General features: G+C 45.0%; 2 protein-coding genes across 4 annotated transcripts in view; both read left to right on the forward strand.

The window, feature by feature from the left end:
- Nucleotides 1-3617, forward strand: part of LOC120048344 (protein argonaute-1) — a 19590-nt gene extending 15973 nt beyond the window's left edge. For all 3 annotated transcript variants that reach the window (XM_038994238.1, XM_038994240.1, XM_038994237.1), the window contains 3 exons: nucleotides 36-137; nucleotides 483-682; nucleotides 918-3617. In XM_038994238.1, the coding sequence (XP_038850166.1) occupies nucleotides 36-137; nucleotides 483-682; nucleotides 918-1026 (411 nt within the window). In that variant the 3' untranslated portion in view covers nucleotides 1027-3617. The remainder of the gene's footprint in view (nucleotides 1-35; nucleotides 138-482; nucleotides 683-917) is intronic.
- A 796-nt stretch (nucleotides 3618-4413) lies between these two features.
- Nucleotides 4414-14641, forward strand: part of LOC120048346 (protein argonaute-3) — a 30557-nt gene continuing 20329 nt past the window's right edge. The window contains exon 1 of the mRNA XM_038994243.1: nucleotides 4414-5156. Coding sequence (XP_038850171.1) covers nucleotides 5138-5156 — 19 coding nt within the window. The 5' untranslated portion in view covers nucleotides 4414-5137. The remainder of the gene's footprint in view (nucleotides 5157-14641) is intronic.

The following is a 14641-nucleotide window of genomic DNA, read 5'->3' on the forward strand; positions in this document are numbered from 1 at the left end:
ATCGTGGTCCTGTATTGTCTTTCCTTTTTCTGTAGATCGGGAAGAGTGGTAACATTCCTGCAGGGACCACAGTGGACACCAGCATCACTCACCCGTTTGAGTTTGACTTCTACCTTTGCAGTCACGCGGGTATACAGGTGAGTGGGGAGGTGCTTCCTGCTGCTGTCCAGATGTTTTTGTCTAACCTGAGGCATTCTAAACGTCCTGGCTCTGGAGTCACATGCAGCTCTTTAACGCTCCTTTGTGGCTCCATAGCGAATGTAACTTGTATACTTTTATTATTTGTTTAACCATAGAAATCACATTGAGATTTACATCTCCAACAAAGCAGCATGCATATATTTACACGATACATAACAATGAATGTAAGTTAAGAGTGCATATGAAAAATGTAAAAGAGCAGGTTTAAAAACATATAGTTATTCATCTTTTCAAGTAATCCTCCCCCTCTTGAGTGTTGAAATGGTCTCTCCACTCTGCAGGGGACTAGTCGGCCCTCACATTACTATGTCCTGTGGGACGACAATCGTTTCACCGCCGACGAGCTGCAAATCCTCACTTACCAGCTGTGCCATACCTACGTCCGCTGTACCCGCTCTGTCTCCATCCCCGCGCCAGCCTACTACGCCCGCCTCGTGGCCTTCCGTGCCCGCTACCATCTGGTGGACAAGGAGCACGACAGGTGAGCATGGTGGTCTAGTTAACGTTTAAAGGGACGTTACACTTAAATCTGTTGTCAGATGTTGATGATTTCAAATGTAGTCTAATGTTATGATGAATTCAAGTTCCATGCCGTCGGTTTTGTAGATCCAGCTGTATGCCTCAACCTAAACATTTATGAAAAAGATGAGCACCATATAATTTCCAGATCTTATTTGGTACTTATTGCGTCCTGTGTCTTTCTGTCCATACTGTAGTGGGGAGGGCAGCCATGTCTCTGGGCAGAGTAACGGTCGGGACCCCCAGGCTCTGGCCAAGGCGGTGCAGATTCACCACGACACGCTGAGGACCATGTACTTCGCCTGAGCACCACCCCACACCACCATCACCACCACTGTCCTTAAGACTCACCATCCCTCGGTGAGGGGCTTGGGAGCCCACAGGAAGCCTTCCACCTCTTCTCCTCCCTCCATGGCTGTGACCACCCACACACTCCACATACCCTCTCTTGACTGACCCACCACAGCCAAACCACCCCAGTACCAGAACTGTACATCCCTCACCTGATCAACCCAGGCAGACTCTGCAGCGTCCTGCACAATGGTTACTATTATCATTATTGATATTATATGTTTGTTTGTATTTACTTTACCAGGACTATGTGTTTTTATGTTGACTTAAAAAAAAAAAAAGGGTATTATTGTATTGTATGCGACCTTCCACACTCCTATGTATGCAATACGGAGGGGAGGAAAACGGGCGCTGAGCTGCCCCGAGACCTTTGACTGCCACCACAATGCTGCCTCTTACCTATCCGCATGGCGGATGCCAGTGTTCTGTTCCAAGCCCCTGGTACAACAGGAGTCATGGGACCCCCGGGCGGGGCGGGGGAAGGGTGACAAAAAGGACACACTTATTATGAACTTTTTCTCATGAACTTCATTCTTATGTTGCCGTTCTCTTTTTTTTTTTGGCCTTGATGCGCGCAACGGGACGTATGGTACATTAGCACTTAGAGATTAGCATGTAGTCAACGCCGCCCAACCTGCACCTATATGAAGTGTCTATGTCTGTGTGAGACTAGCCCTTTGCTCTTAATTGTGGACATGGAGCAGAAATACAAAGGGCAGGTGTAGCATGTCGTAGATACGTTAGACTAAGTCCTTCTTCACTGTATCTGTGCAGGTTGAATTAGCCAGTAGAGAGAGGGCAATGTAGAAGTTAGAGGGACCATTGCATTGAGTGTATTGAATATACTTGAATATACTCACACCCCATGCACCTAAACCAGCATTATTATTATCAACCAGCCTAATGTGATGCCTACCAATGGAAAAGGGGCACCTATGTAAACAGGAAGAAGATAATCTTTGTGTCAGAATGCATTTACTCTGCGGAGGAATTACGAGGCACTTTCTTTACCTGATCGGTTGATGTTACTTCCGAATGGGGAGATTTGTCTTCCCTCAGGCTTCACACGCAGGCCTACCCCCCCCCCCCCCCCCCCCCCACCACCTACCTACATAATACATTATCTCACACCTACAACCTCTCTAAGCTTGCTGAACCAATAGAGTGACAGTAGCAATACAAGGTCTGCATCTTTTCTTTGTAGGTGTGAAAGCAGAAAAAAGACGCGGGCCAGAGAACACTGAATGAAGTGTTTCTCCCTCCCTTTTAGCACTTGACCTTGGCTATATGATCATTTTACACATTCTAGGTACACATTCCAACCTATGTCAATGGAGATGACGTACACACCAAAACACTACGTTGACATACACACACAAATACTGTACTCACACAGAGCGTCTCTTTTTTTTTTTTTTTTTGTAAATAGCTTGTCCTACCTACAGACATCAACCGCAACATCGTCAACACAAGCACACTCATGCCTCCTCACCCCCTCACATTCTCCTACTGAGTGTGTACCGAGCTGCCTCCACGCATGCACTTGCCCCCTTAAAACCCCCACATGAATACTTGCCCCCTCCTTCCAACACCACCACCCATTTTTCCCCTATCCATACCCCGCTCAACCCTCTGCTTCAGCTCCCCTCCTCCCAGCCTAGTGTATGATTCCCCATTGGTGCGCTGTGTGCATGGACAACACAGATAGGGGTTTGCGACACAGGTTATTGGGGGGTACTTACTCAATATGCCCTGCCTTCACTTCTGATCACTTTCTGACTTAATGAAACGCATGTAACACATTTTTATTGTGACTGGATATTCTGAGCCACCTTAGTTTTCCTAGAGATAGGAGCTTATTACGCTCACTTCTGCCTTTCAGTCATAGCCTCATTTGTGTAAACGGTGAACTGAAAGGCTGCTTTTTGTTTTCTGTAGTGTCAGAGTGTATCCTCAAGGGGGTACTATGCGAAAAGTAGTCTGGCGACTTTCATTTCTTGGCCTTCAAGCGCCTCCAAACATGTCTGATGGGTTGTAGAGCCCCTTTTATGTTGGAAGGGAATGACGATAGAGATTTAATGATATACCATTTTTGGGGGAATTCATGTTTATGAACTTACGCAATCAAAATGCTTTTGTACACCATTTTACTGACCCCACGTGTCCAAGGTAATTTGTATATAACCTGTAATGAATTTGGGCTCATCAATGTAGCGGGGCCTTTGCAGTTGGGGTTAGTCGTCCCCCCCCCAGCCCCTCTGTGTTCAAATTCAGCTTGGGTAAGCTCAGCGCCACTGATCCAGATGCAGTTCTTATCTTCACTCTGGGAAAAGCATCATGATGAGGACACAAGCGAATCCGCTCCACACTGACTAAGCAATATAAAAGCCACTGATCAAGAACAGTCTTTGTCATAGCACTTCCCAATAGGTTGAATGAAAGGAAATGGAAGCAACTTATTTTGGCTCTGTATGATGTAATAGTATGGGGACTCTGTTGGGGAGGGCTATTTTTTAAAGAAAATACATTTGTTTTTTATTACTCTTGTTGATTGTTGTTGTGTACAGACAAACCAAGTGCATTTATGGTCAGTCCTGGAAGACCCATGTTTATGTAGGTTTTAATTTTTTATGACAGATACTGACACTTCTGTAGCCTAGCCTAAATCACATCAGAAAGCTCCAACTATCTCTGAAACCTTAATCCATTTAAAATAAATGTATGTCAGTCTGTAGAGAGGAAAGGGGAAACATTTTAACATAAGAACTGATTTCTGGTTTCTGTGTTACTGTAATATAATGTATTCCCATTGGCTAAAGTCGAAGCACAGAGTTTGTAAACTGAGGCGCAACATCACGAGGCTTGCAGGAATGCTTGCGAAACTGGCCAAGCAGACCAGGCCGGGGTTTGGGGTGAGAGAAGTCACTGAGAGAAGTGGGGGAAAAAAACTTAATTCGTTGTTAATTCTTCGAAATCTAAAGGCACAACCAAGATTCGAGCCAATGTCTTAAGTAATTGAACATGTTATTACTCTGACCTCGTGAAAGTGACAAACTGACTCGTTTTCATTTTCGTCAAAAATAACTTATAATGAAGGGGGTGCCTTTGACGGCGTGCACATGCGCAATTAGGCGCGAGACGACCGTTAGATCGAATGACGTATTTCTGCGCATGAGTTTAGCTAGCTAACGTGATCGGGGATTTCTATTGAAGAGGCGGGTTCTGCCTATCTCCATACTGTACTGTCTTTGGGCGAAGTGCTTCATTCTGACGTTTGGCGTTTCCTATTGAAATAGAACACACCTCTTCCTGTCGGTGTCAGAGTAGTAACTTCACCATATTTAGTTGGTCAGAGCCCCACAGAGTTGAGCACAGGCAACCGGGCTGAAAATCTTGGTCATATCGGCGAATGCAACCGGGAGTTGACAGCCTAGAAACAGCGAGACTGGCCGCTGTTGGAAAGTGACATCAGTGGAAACAAGGCTGCACATCAAAACGGGTGCAAGCTGCCTATCGTTAGCAGACTTTGAGTGATAAGTAGCTGTCCATTGTCGGATGAGAATTCTAACTAGTAGTCGTATGTAGCTAGATGGATAGCTAGCTAATTATCGCCCAGCCTTAAACTCGATTTCTGCTGGACGTAAAACCGAATTTATCAGATTTTTATAAAGCAAACTGGTAAGAAACTAAAGAGCCCAGTGAATCTGCAATTATGATATCTTGACAAGTGACAGTTAGCTGTGTTTCAATCCATTTGCTAATCTAGCATCTAGCTAGTTGCTAGCTAGTTTATCAGCGTCGTTAAGGCTCGAGCAAGTATCGCCGTGGCAGTGAAATCTGATTGGATACCTTGATCGTGTGAACGACTTGAAGACCCTTGTCCAAAGGGACTGGAACAGGGGCTCGTTTGACAGTAAGCGGAGAGGAGAACTCAGGGGAACCCGTAACTACTCGGCTGCATCGCCTGTGAGGCGTTGAACTGCCGATAAACCAGATTGAACCAAGCAAGAGTCCCTGACATTTGACATCTGTGATCCGGGGAGTAAACCCGGCAGGGACCTCATGAATGGAAATCGGAACTACAGGTAACTAATTGGCTGTCATTGCTCATATCATGCCAAAATGATCTACTAAATTGTTGCATGTGATGTTTCCCAACACTGCCATTGCAACCAACCTTCCTGTCCATAGGCACAGTAAATTGAAATGGAATTGTATTTAACTTCTGGCTTCTCACGGACTGTTTTTGTTAAATACAATTTAAAGTAGAGGTCAACCGATTTATGATTTTTCAACACCGATACCGATTTATTGGAGGACAAAAAAAAAGCCTATACCGATTTAATCTGCTGATTTTTATATATATTTTTTGTAATAATGACAGTTACAACAATACTGAATTAACAATGAACACTTATTTTAACTTAATATAATACATAAATAACATCTATTTAGTCTCAAATAAATGAAACATGTTCAATTTGGTTTAAATAATGCAAAAACAGTGTTGTAAAAGAAAGTGCAATATGTGCCATGTAAAAAAGCTAACGTTTAAGTTTCTTGCTCGGAACATGAGAACATATGAACGCTGGTGGTTCCTTTTAACATGAGTCTTCAATATTCCCAGGTGAGAAGTTTTATGTTGTAGTTATTATAGGACTATTAATCTCTATACCATTTGTATTTCAAAGACCTTTGACTATTGGATGTTCTTATAGGCATTTTAGGATTGTCAGCCTAATCTCTGGAGTTGATAGGCTTGAAGTCATAAACAGTGCTTTGCTTCAAGTATTGCTAAGAGCTGCTGGCAAATGCTGTAAAGTGCTGTTTGAATGAATGCTTACGAGCATGCTGCTGCCTATCGGCCATTCCGATTAATCAGTCAACCTCTAATTGAAAGCAATGCTAGTGTATGTAAATACACCCGCTGTTGCTAAAAACACATAGGTAAATTCATGAATGGCTGCTGGCTACTATTTGTTTAACTGTAGCTAGGGGAGTTCCTCAACAGTTGTCTGTTGGCCATGTGTGAGTCACCAGTGAAATGTAATTCTATACCGACACCATGTGGGAGTACAGTGTCTTTGATGAAGTCTTGTAAAGTTAGGCTAGTCATAAGTGGAGCAATGCTATGAAATGGAGACTTAAGAAAAGTTTTGTGGCATCACATTTCACACTTCAACATTCATGGGTATCTTCCTACTCACGTCGTTTAATCGTTAGTCATAGAAAAGTCCACATGGTTATGCATGAGTCGTTCAGCAAACAGGTGATTGGCCGCACCTTAATTGGGGAGACCGGGCTCGGGGTAGTATCAAACACATGGTCTCCAGGTGTTTGATGCCATTCCATTTGAGCTGTTCCAGACATAATTATGAGTCGTTCTCCCCTCCGCAGCCTCCTGTGGTTCAGCAATGGGGTTATCTTGTTTGTCACAGCAGACATGTGCCACACTGTTTATCAGAGGTCAGTAGGGCCCTATAAAATCAGTTACGAAACATGCGGATGAAATCCAGACATTAAAACGGAATTCGACAATATTAAAAAATGTATTGAACTTATTAGAAAATGTATTATTTTGCCCAAGTTAATCATAAGACATGAACAAAATGCATCAGTGAAACAGGAATTCCCCTGTTGTGTGCCTTTTTAAATGTATCCCTTATTTTACCAGGTAAGTTGACTGAACACTTTCTCATTTACAGCAACGACCTGGGGAATAGTTACAGGGGAGAGGGGATGAATGAGCTAATTGTAAGCTGGGGATGATTAGGTGGCCATGATGGTATGAGGCCCAGATTGGGAATTTAGCCAGGACGCCGGGGTTAACACCCCTACTCTTTTATAAGTGCCATGGGATCTTCAGTGACCACAGAGAGTCAGAACACCCGTTTAAAGTCCCATCCGAAAGACGGCATCCTACACAGGGCAACGTCCCCAATCACTGCCTTTTAGACCAGAGGAAAGGGTACCTCCTACTGGCCCGTGAACCCTCCAAGCCAAACAACTGTCTCTAGCTGGTGCACACTTTGCATTAAAGGGTAATAACTACATCAACATTTCTTAGCTTTTTCCCAGACCTCAAACGTGGTCTCCTGATGTTTGAGCATTGTTATGGACTTAGGGGGGGGAGAAATAAATAAATAAAACTATTCTATTAGAAAAGTTTGATTTTGATTTTATAGGGGCTTAGTTCAGGAGAGGCAAAGTTACTGACTACTTTTCCTTATTCAAAGCTTTTCAGTTTGAATAGTAAGTGGGACTGCATGGTCCTGTTCGTCATGTTTTCTCATGAGTAGACTGCAAAACAGTGGTGACGTGTAGGCTAGGCCTAAATCAAAAGGGAAAGCATCCATAGTAGAGGAGACCCTGTATAACCTAGATGGTAGCCTAGGTCAGACAGTTACTTTTTGCCATTTACAGTGGCAACCAGAGAAACCGTTTTTTACAGTTTGCTTTGTCTGTAGTCGTAACGGAAGCTTTCCACTTCTCCTGCAACGATACCCTAGCAGGTAGACCCAGTGAGTGACACTTGATACGGCCAGGCCAGACAGAGCTATATTGATTCCCTCCAGAGGAGGTCCCCCCCCCCCCCCCCCCCTCTGGCAACTGACCTCCAAACCTCCTCAGGTTGTAGAGTTTAAAAGGGGGATAACTGGGGATAGTTCATTATGCACCAAATGGTAGAATGCAGACTACAACAAGGTAGGACTATCTGGACTTCGACTGATAAGAAGCTCTCTTTTTTTGCTTTTCTGTTTCAAAACATTTTTGCTACAGTGTGCCCTAAAAAACAAACCTGAACAGAGCAGATGTTTTCTGTCCATCAGCTGTGTACCTAATGGTTAACAGACATACAGCCATAAGGGGGAACAGGGCAGTGGACTTGATTCCTCAGTGAATGATTGAAAGGGGGCCCTCGTCGCTAAGAAGAGTGTGGCGTGAGAAAATGCTAATTGATTGCCTGGCCTGCTTATTAACACACTATTCATTCCAAAGGTAGTCTGGCAGCATGCAAAGATTAGCTAGTGCTCATAGGATATGACTTGAGCTTTTAACCCTTAAAATCCCGTCCATCATACAGGTCTGTATGGTATTTGAAAGGCAACACATGATCATAAAACTTTGTTCATATGAGGTTGGATATTACACTGAACAAAAATATAAATGAAACATGTAAAGTGTTGGTCCCATGTTTCATGAGCTTAAAAAAGATCCCAGAAATCTTCCATATGCACAAAAAGCTAATTTCTCTAAAATGTTGTGCACAAATTTGTTTACATCCCTGTTAGTGAGCATTTCTCCTTTGCCAAGATAATCCATCCACCTGACAGTTGTGGCATATCAAGAAGCTGATTTAAAAAGCATGATCATTACACAGGTGCACCTTGTGCTGGGGACAATAGAAGGCCACTCTAAAATGTGCAGTTGTCACACAGCACAATGCCACAGATGTCTCTAGTTGAGGGAGCATGCAATTAGCATGCTGACTGCAAGAATGTACACCAGAGCTGTTGCCAGGGAATTGAATGTTCATTTCCCTTCCATAAGCCGCCTCCAAAGTCGTTTTAGAGAATGTGAGGCCGGTTGGACGTACTGCCACAAACGCAGGTCATGTGTGTGGTGTCGTGTAGGCGAGCGGTTTGCTGATGTCAACGTTGTGAACAGAGTGCACCATGGTGGCAGTGGAGTTATGGTATGGGCAGCCAACGAACACAGTTGCATTTTATCGTGATGAGATCAAGGCCCATTTGTTTTATTTTGTTTTATTTTTTTCAACAAGTTTTATATTTTTATCGTATAGTATGTGGTGTTAAGATGAGTTCTATTGTCAGTTGGTTTTGTATGTGTAACCTGGCACGCTTGATAGTCCATGGGAAGTGCAGCTGCTTCCTGTTGTAATGGATACGCCCATGACATACACAGCCTCATCCACACACCTGTGTGGGGCTTACCGAAAGACAAAGGGACACATTTACATTACATTTACATTTAAGTCATTTAGCAGACGCTCTTATCCAGAGCGACTTACAAGTACATACATTCATACTTTTTTTTGTACTGGCCCCCCGTGGGACACCACACCGGCAGTACAGGGGACCTCCCCACTCTGTCCCCTCACACTTTGGCTAGTTGCCAACTATCAAGGGGGTCTTCTAGGTAAATGTGGTTGAGGTACTTAAAGTTTGTTAGCAGTAGCTAATTTTGAATTGGCATATATGGCAGTTCTTGTCTTTCTGATTCACACTCCTTCTATTCTCCTTCCTGCTCTTTTTTTTGTTTTGTTTCACCTAACCCCCACGCCCATCACCTTTCTTATCCTCCCTCCTTGATCTCTCTCTTTCTCTCCTGCCTCTGTAGCGCCTCACTTTACTTGAAGAAAAAAGGCGGGAAATCGAGAACCACCTTTTTGATTTTCAAATCCTTTTCCAAAGCTAGCCCATTTGGGACACATTGCAACACTCCCATTAGTATAATGTTGACGATCAGCTGGAATATTCACACACAGGCTAGGCCTGAGTAGTTAGTATTCATTAGGCACCAATCGGAAGAAAACAGACAAACGGGGAGGGACAACCTAGAGTTGTCCTATGAGAAATACTACATTTCTCTTTACCCTTGCAAGGCGTATTTTGTTGCATGCCCTAATGAACACGAGCCTGTGTTCGTTAGGATCTTGCAGCCTGTGTCCCCATAGCCTAGAAAGGAATGTTATTTTTCACTTGTAACAAGTTTGAAATTAAACAGCCCATGCATGGGTGCTAGATTGAGAAGCATCTGTCTGTCGACCTTCACATGTTGTGAGCGTGGCTAGAATTGAACTCATGTGGGAGAGGGGGAGGGAGGCAGATAAATCAGCGGAAGAGGGAGTGGGAGAGCCAGAGAGAGTGATTCACTGAGCCAGAGAGGGAGGGAGAGAGCGTGGGGATAGATGGAGAGGACTGACTGAGTCAGTAGGAGGGCCCAGTAGAAGTGGGCTGTAAAGGCTGGGGGATGTCTGTTTCAGCTCAGTGGGATGAGGAGGAGGCCTGGATTGGGCACTCTTCTCTCCTTCCTGAGCTCTGTTTAGTGAAGACCATTTAGCCTAAATCTATAGAACACAACACGAGTGGCACAGTGCATGGTGGGTTCAGACAGGAAGAGAGGGACCCAGGGCTGATGTGAGGGGAGTGTCTTAAGGGGGTAACCAAACTTTTTTTTTTTGTGGGAGAACTGAGGGAGAGAAGACAGAGCCTGACGTCGTTGAAAGTGAGAAATTATCCCAGAAAAGTGATCTTTGTGTGCTGTCTTGAAACAACGCATTTGATTGGCTGGCACTAGTGTCTTTTTCTTTTTTTGTATCACTGACTGATTTCATTGAGATGAGCCTACAGAGGTCGCGTTTGAGTTCAGAAATCTGCATTTTCAAAATGCAGACCATCAAAAACCTGCGTTTTTAAACCATTTCACCTGCGTTTTGTTGGAAGTTTTCACTTCAATAGAGTGATCAGGGGCCTGCAACTGTAGTTTTCCTTCATGGAAAATGCATTAGAGAAACACCATTCGGCAGAAAATGGCTTCGTTTCCAGAAGTGCGTCGATGTATGGCCATTATATTTCTAATGTTTATCATGGAAAGAATGTAGCCAGCAAAATGTCCTAATGTTTTGCAAGATGTTCATCTGGCATTTTACTGGAGAAAAGTAGCTAAACATCAGTCAGAGTGTTGTCTGCTGATAGAATGCCCTTTCATGAATTCTCATGCCAAGCAGAAATTACAATAAGCAGTTTAGATCTGCATTTACAAAACGCAGCAAGATATTTGCTCTGCGTTTTAATTTTTTGTTGTTACAAACACAGAATTCTGGATTAACGTGACCCCTGGCCTAAAGCCAGTCCATCTCCCTCCCTCCCTCCCTCCCTCCTAGTCCTATTCACAGAGTTGGAGGTTCTCCCTCACCACTAAACATGTTTCAATTGTGCCCTCCGCTAGTACCCTAAAGTTCCGACCAGGCTGGGCTTGCCCTGGTTTACACAGTGTTTCATTTAACATTCCCCTGTGGAATCCTCAGCCAGGCTAACAGGGCTAGCTCATTCACGTGTGTGTCCACTCTAGGTCCAGCCTGCCTTGCTTTCCCCCCCTGCCATCCATCCTCAGAGTACTTCATGTTGCCTCTCCCTCCTCAGTCTCACTGTACAGCTTTGGCTTGTGTTTTGATTGTGGAGTGAGTGGCAGCAGCTGTGGTGGCTCCGGTCGGTGCCCGACACTCTCTGAGCACTGAGGTAGATGGGACAAGTGACAGAGGGGGGAATAAACTATTTGTTTGACACGCATCAGTCCCTCCCAGCCTGCGGCGCTCTGTCACTGTGTGCGTCCGTCCGTCCTCGTGTGCCTGGGCCGCTGCCTGCTGTGACTGACGCCTTTGTGCCCCGCATCGGAGCGCTCGCCCTGTTCCCACAGCCCAGGCCTTTCCGGATTAGACATACAACAGCTGTATTGTGTGGGCCTGCCCTGCGTCAGTGAGTACATTTGCAGCCAATCATTGTTGAAGGCAGCGGGAGTGCGAAAGGGAGAGCCCAGACTTGATGTGTACAGTGCAATGGTAACTAGGTCATGTTCATTAGTGCACACCGTTGCAATATGTTTTACGTTTCTTGTTAGAGTTCATTGAGTTCAGGTAGTAGAATGCATCTCTGAGTCTGTTTTCATCCATTCTCTGCCTACTGAACATGACCCCAGTCAGTGTAGGTATCCACTGCTTTTCAGGGGTGTGGTAACTGGTTTCTCTCCTAGCCTGTAATAACATAGCCTAGTAATTTTTTACCTCAGAACGTTAACCAGCGTCCAACCTATGAGTGTGGCAAGCTGAGGTCGCCTGAGATCGAACGCCGGCTTGCTCATAAAAGACACTTAAATAAAATAAATGATGGAACAATTGCACAAAGCCAACCTTGCAGAGTTTATTGCTTTGTACCCATTTTGGCACGTCCACTTCAGTTAGTTTGACTGAGAAATTGTCATTACAAGGTCAGTTCAGTGATGTCTCCTCATACCCACTGACTTGTTCTTTCTTAATATCAGGTACATATTCATTAGGCACCAAACGGAGAAAGCAGTTCTTTCTGTTTTCTGACCATCTGACCTTGTCCAATAACGCTCGTTTTTGTTTTCTGTTGTACGCCGTTTCCCTACGGTATGCCCTCACGAGTACTACCCAGTTAACTGCCTCTTTTAGTTGGTGTCTGTACTGTAGTCTGTAACATAAAGGTCAAAGGGTCAGGAAACAAAACGAGACAAAGCGTTGAAAGACTGAGTAGCTAGAATCTTTCTGATTGGAAAACAAGTTCTTCCTTTACGAATCTTCTGACCGCACAGTCTTTCAGAGTAAACACACGAGGGGGAGGTTTCCTTGAACCTGCTACCTCTCTCACCGCTAAATGACGCAGACCACAAGCCTTTGATTCCTCCACATGGGCTTTTGAGTAGGCCGTATGTCATTGCCGGCAATCTCGTTATGTCTATGGGAAGACCTATAGGTCACAGGTCATCGTTTTTCAGGATAGATTAATACTAATCTTGGTGTGCAGTTTAGGCCTCAACTTTTTTGTTTGCGTTTTTGGTTGATCCTTTGGTGTGCATCTCAGGTCGAGTTCATTGGAGCAGTTAGTTCAGCTTCACGTGTGTGTGTGGGGGTGCGCTTACAATTCAGCTTTTTTGTGTTTGTGTGTGTTCCACTGAGCCACTGGTCTCTCTGTGCTGTGTTGCTTGCTTGGTACTGAACATGCCTTATATGGGCAGTGGGTGACCTGAGGACAGGGCCAGCTCGGGGCCACTGGGGCCAGCACAGTGTCAGAGAAACCTCAGACTAGAGTAGTCAGCTCCCCCCTCTACGTAACTCCCTGGCCCCTGACAGCCGCATCCCTCCACAACGTTCCCCTCACTCTACAGTTCCCAGGGGCGTGCTTGTACTTGTTTTGTCTGCAAGGGGCTCAAATAGTTTAGACGGGGGAGGGGGGGGGGGAATTGAGATGCTAGGCCGTGTGTGTGCTTGAGAAGCATTCTGAATTATCAGTGACAGAGAAAATATGCTAGCATGCCTTGGAAGGGATTTTGCGACAAGGCTTTTTGCCATCTAGTTTAGTTCTGCACACAAGTGTGTTTTGAATCCATTTCTTTGAAAGTCTGAAGGAGAAATAGCCAGGAGGGTTAGGTTTAATAACCGGAAGCGTGGAAATGTTGAGTCGTTTTTTTTTTTCAGTGTTCTGAATTTCTGAACCGGTGTGTTTGGGTGTGTGTTATCCATTTCTCTCTGTGGCCTTGGTGTTTCTTTGTGTGTCGCTCGCTGCATGGTGGGATGATGACGTTGCAGCTGCTTTCCTGTGTGTGGTTGTTCGAGCTTGCTTGCGTGTTTCGTTAAGGGCGTGTCAGAAGGCACCTGTGTGTGTGTGTGTGTGTGCGTAAGACGGCATCAAATTGTATTTGTCACACGCACCGAATACAACAGGTGGAGACCTTAATATGAAATGCTTACACACACACACACACACACATACACACACACACACATCAGGAGGACATGTATGCGTGCGTGAGAGAGCGTGTGTGTGTGCGCGCAAGATCTTGTCAGAAGGGGCGGGGGAGGGTGTGTACAAGAGAACATCAGGACTAGGAGGAAAGTGTCGTTTTACATTTTTTAGAATGCCTGGCACATTGTCCAGAGGCAGGACGCTCCTCCTCCTGTGTTTCTCTCACTCTGCTTTGGCCCACTACACTCCATGCAGTGTGGAGGCTAGTTCTACAGTATGAGTGCATGAGAGGAATACCAGCCCTCCCTGCCCACTCCCCCAGCCATCCTACTCCTCCCTCTCCTCCTCCTTGGCTTACTCACCCCCACCGCAGCACAGGAAAAGCAATGTTTGTGTGGCGGTATGTGTAAACCCGTGTGTGTCCTTAGCCTACACCCAACCTGCATCCGTCACCCCTGTACCTACCCCTCAAGGTCCACCAGACGAGAGAAACGGAAGGGGAGAGAACCATGAACGCTCCAGCTTCTGAAAAGACAGCCCTAAACAATCATCTTCACTCATGCACCAATCCCATGAGCTGGCAGCACCTGATAAAGGGTTCTGTTATTGTTTTTATCCCCCCCTGCGCTGGGGCTCTGAATGAACTGACACCCACTCATGTATGCTCATCATGACTCAATAGGAGGTGAATCATTCATACCACTGACACTCATTGATCAATGACACATTGGGGCAGTTTGGTTTTGGTGGTGGAGAGTACCAGAGAGAGGCTGAGGGGAAACTCCCATGGTTTACTTTCTGCCTGACTTCTTGAGTTGAGAGATGGAGATGGAAGTGTTGAATAGCGGTGATGAGGATGTGTATACTGAACAAAAATATGAACGCAACAATTACAGTTCATTTAAGGAAATCAGTTATTTGAAATCAATTCATTAGGCCCTAATCTATGGATTTCACACTCCTGCCCAGTCCATCTGAATTTTTCCCCACAAAAAGGGCTTTATTACAGACAGAAATACCCCTCTGTTTCATCAGCTGTCCGGGTGGCTGGTTTCAGACGCTCA

This window comes from Salvelinus namaycush, chromosome 5 (genome assembly GCF_016432855.1).
Source record: "Salvelinus namaycush isolate Seneca chromosome 5, SaNama_1.0, whole genome shotgun sequence".
NCBI lineage: Eukaryota > Metazoa > Chordata > Actinopteri > Salmoniformes > Salmonidae > Salvelinus > Salvelinus namaycush.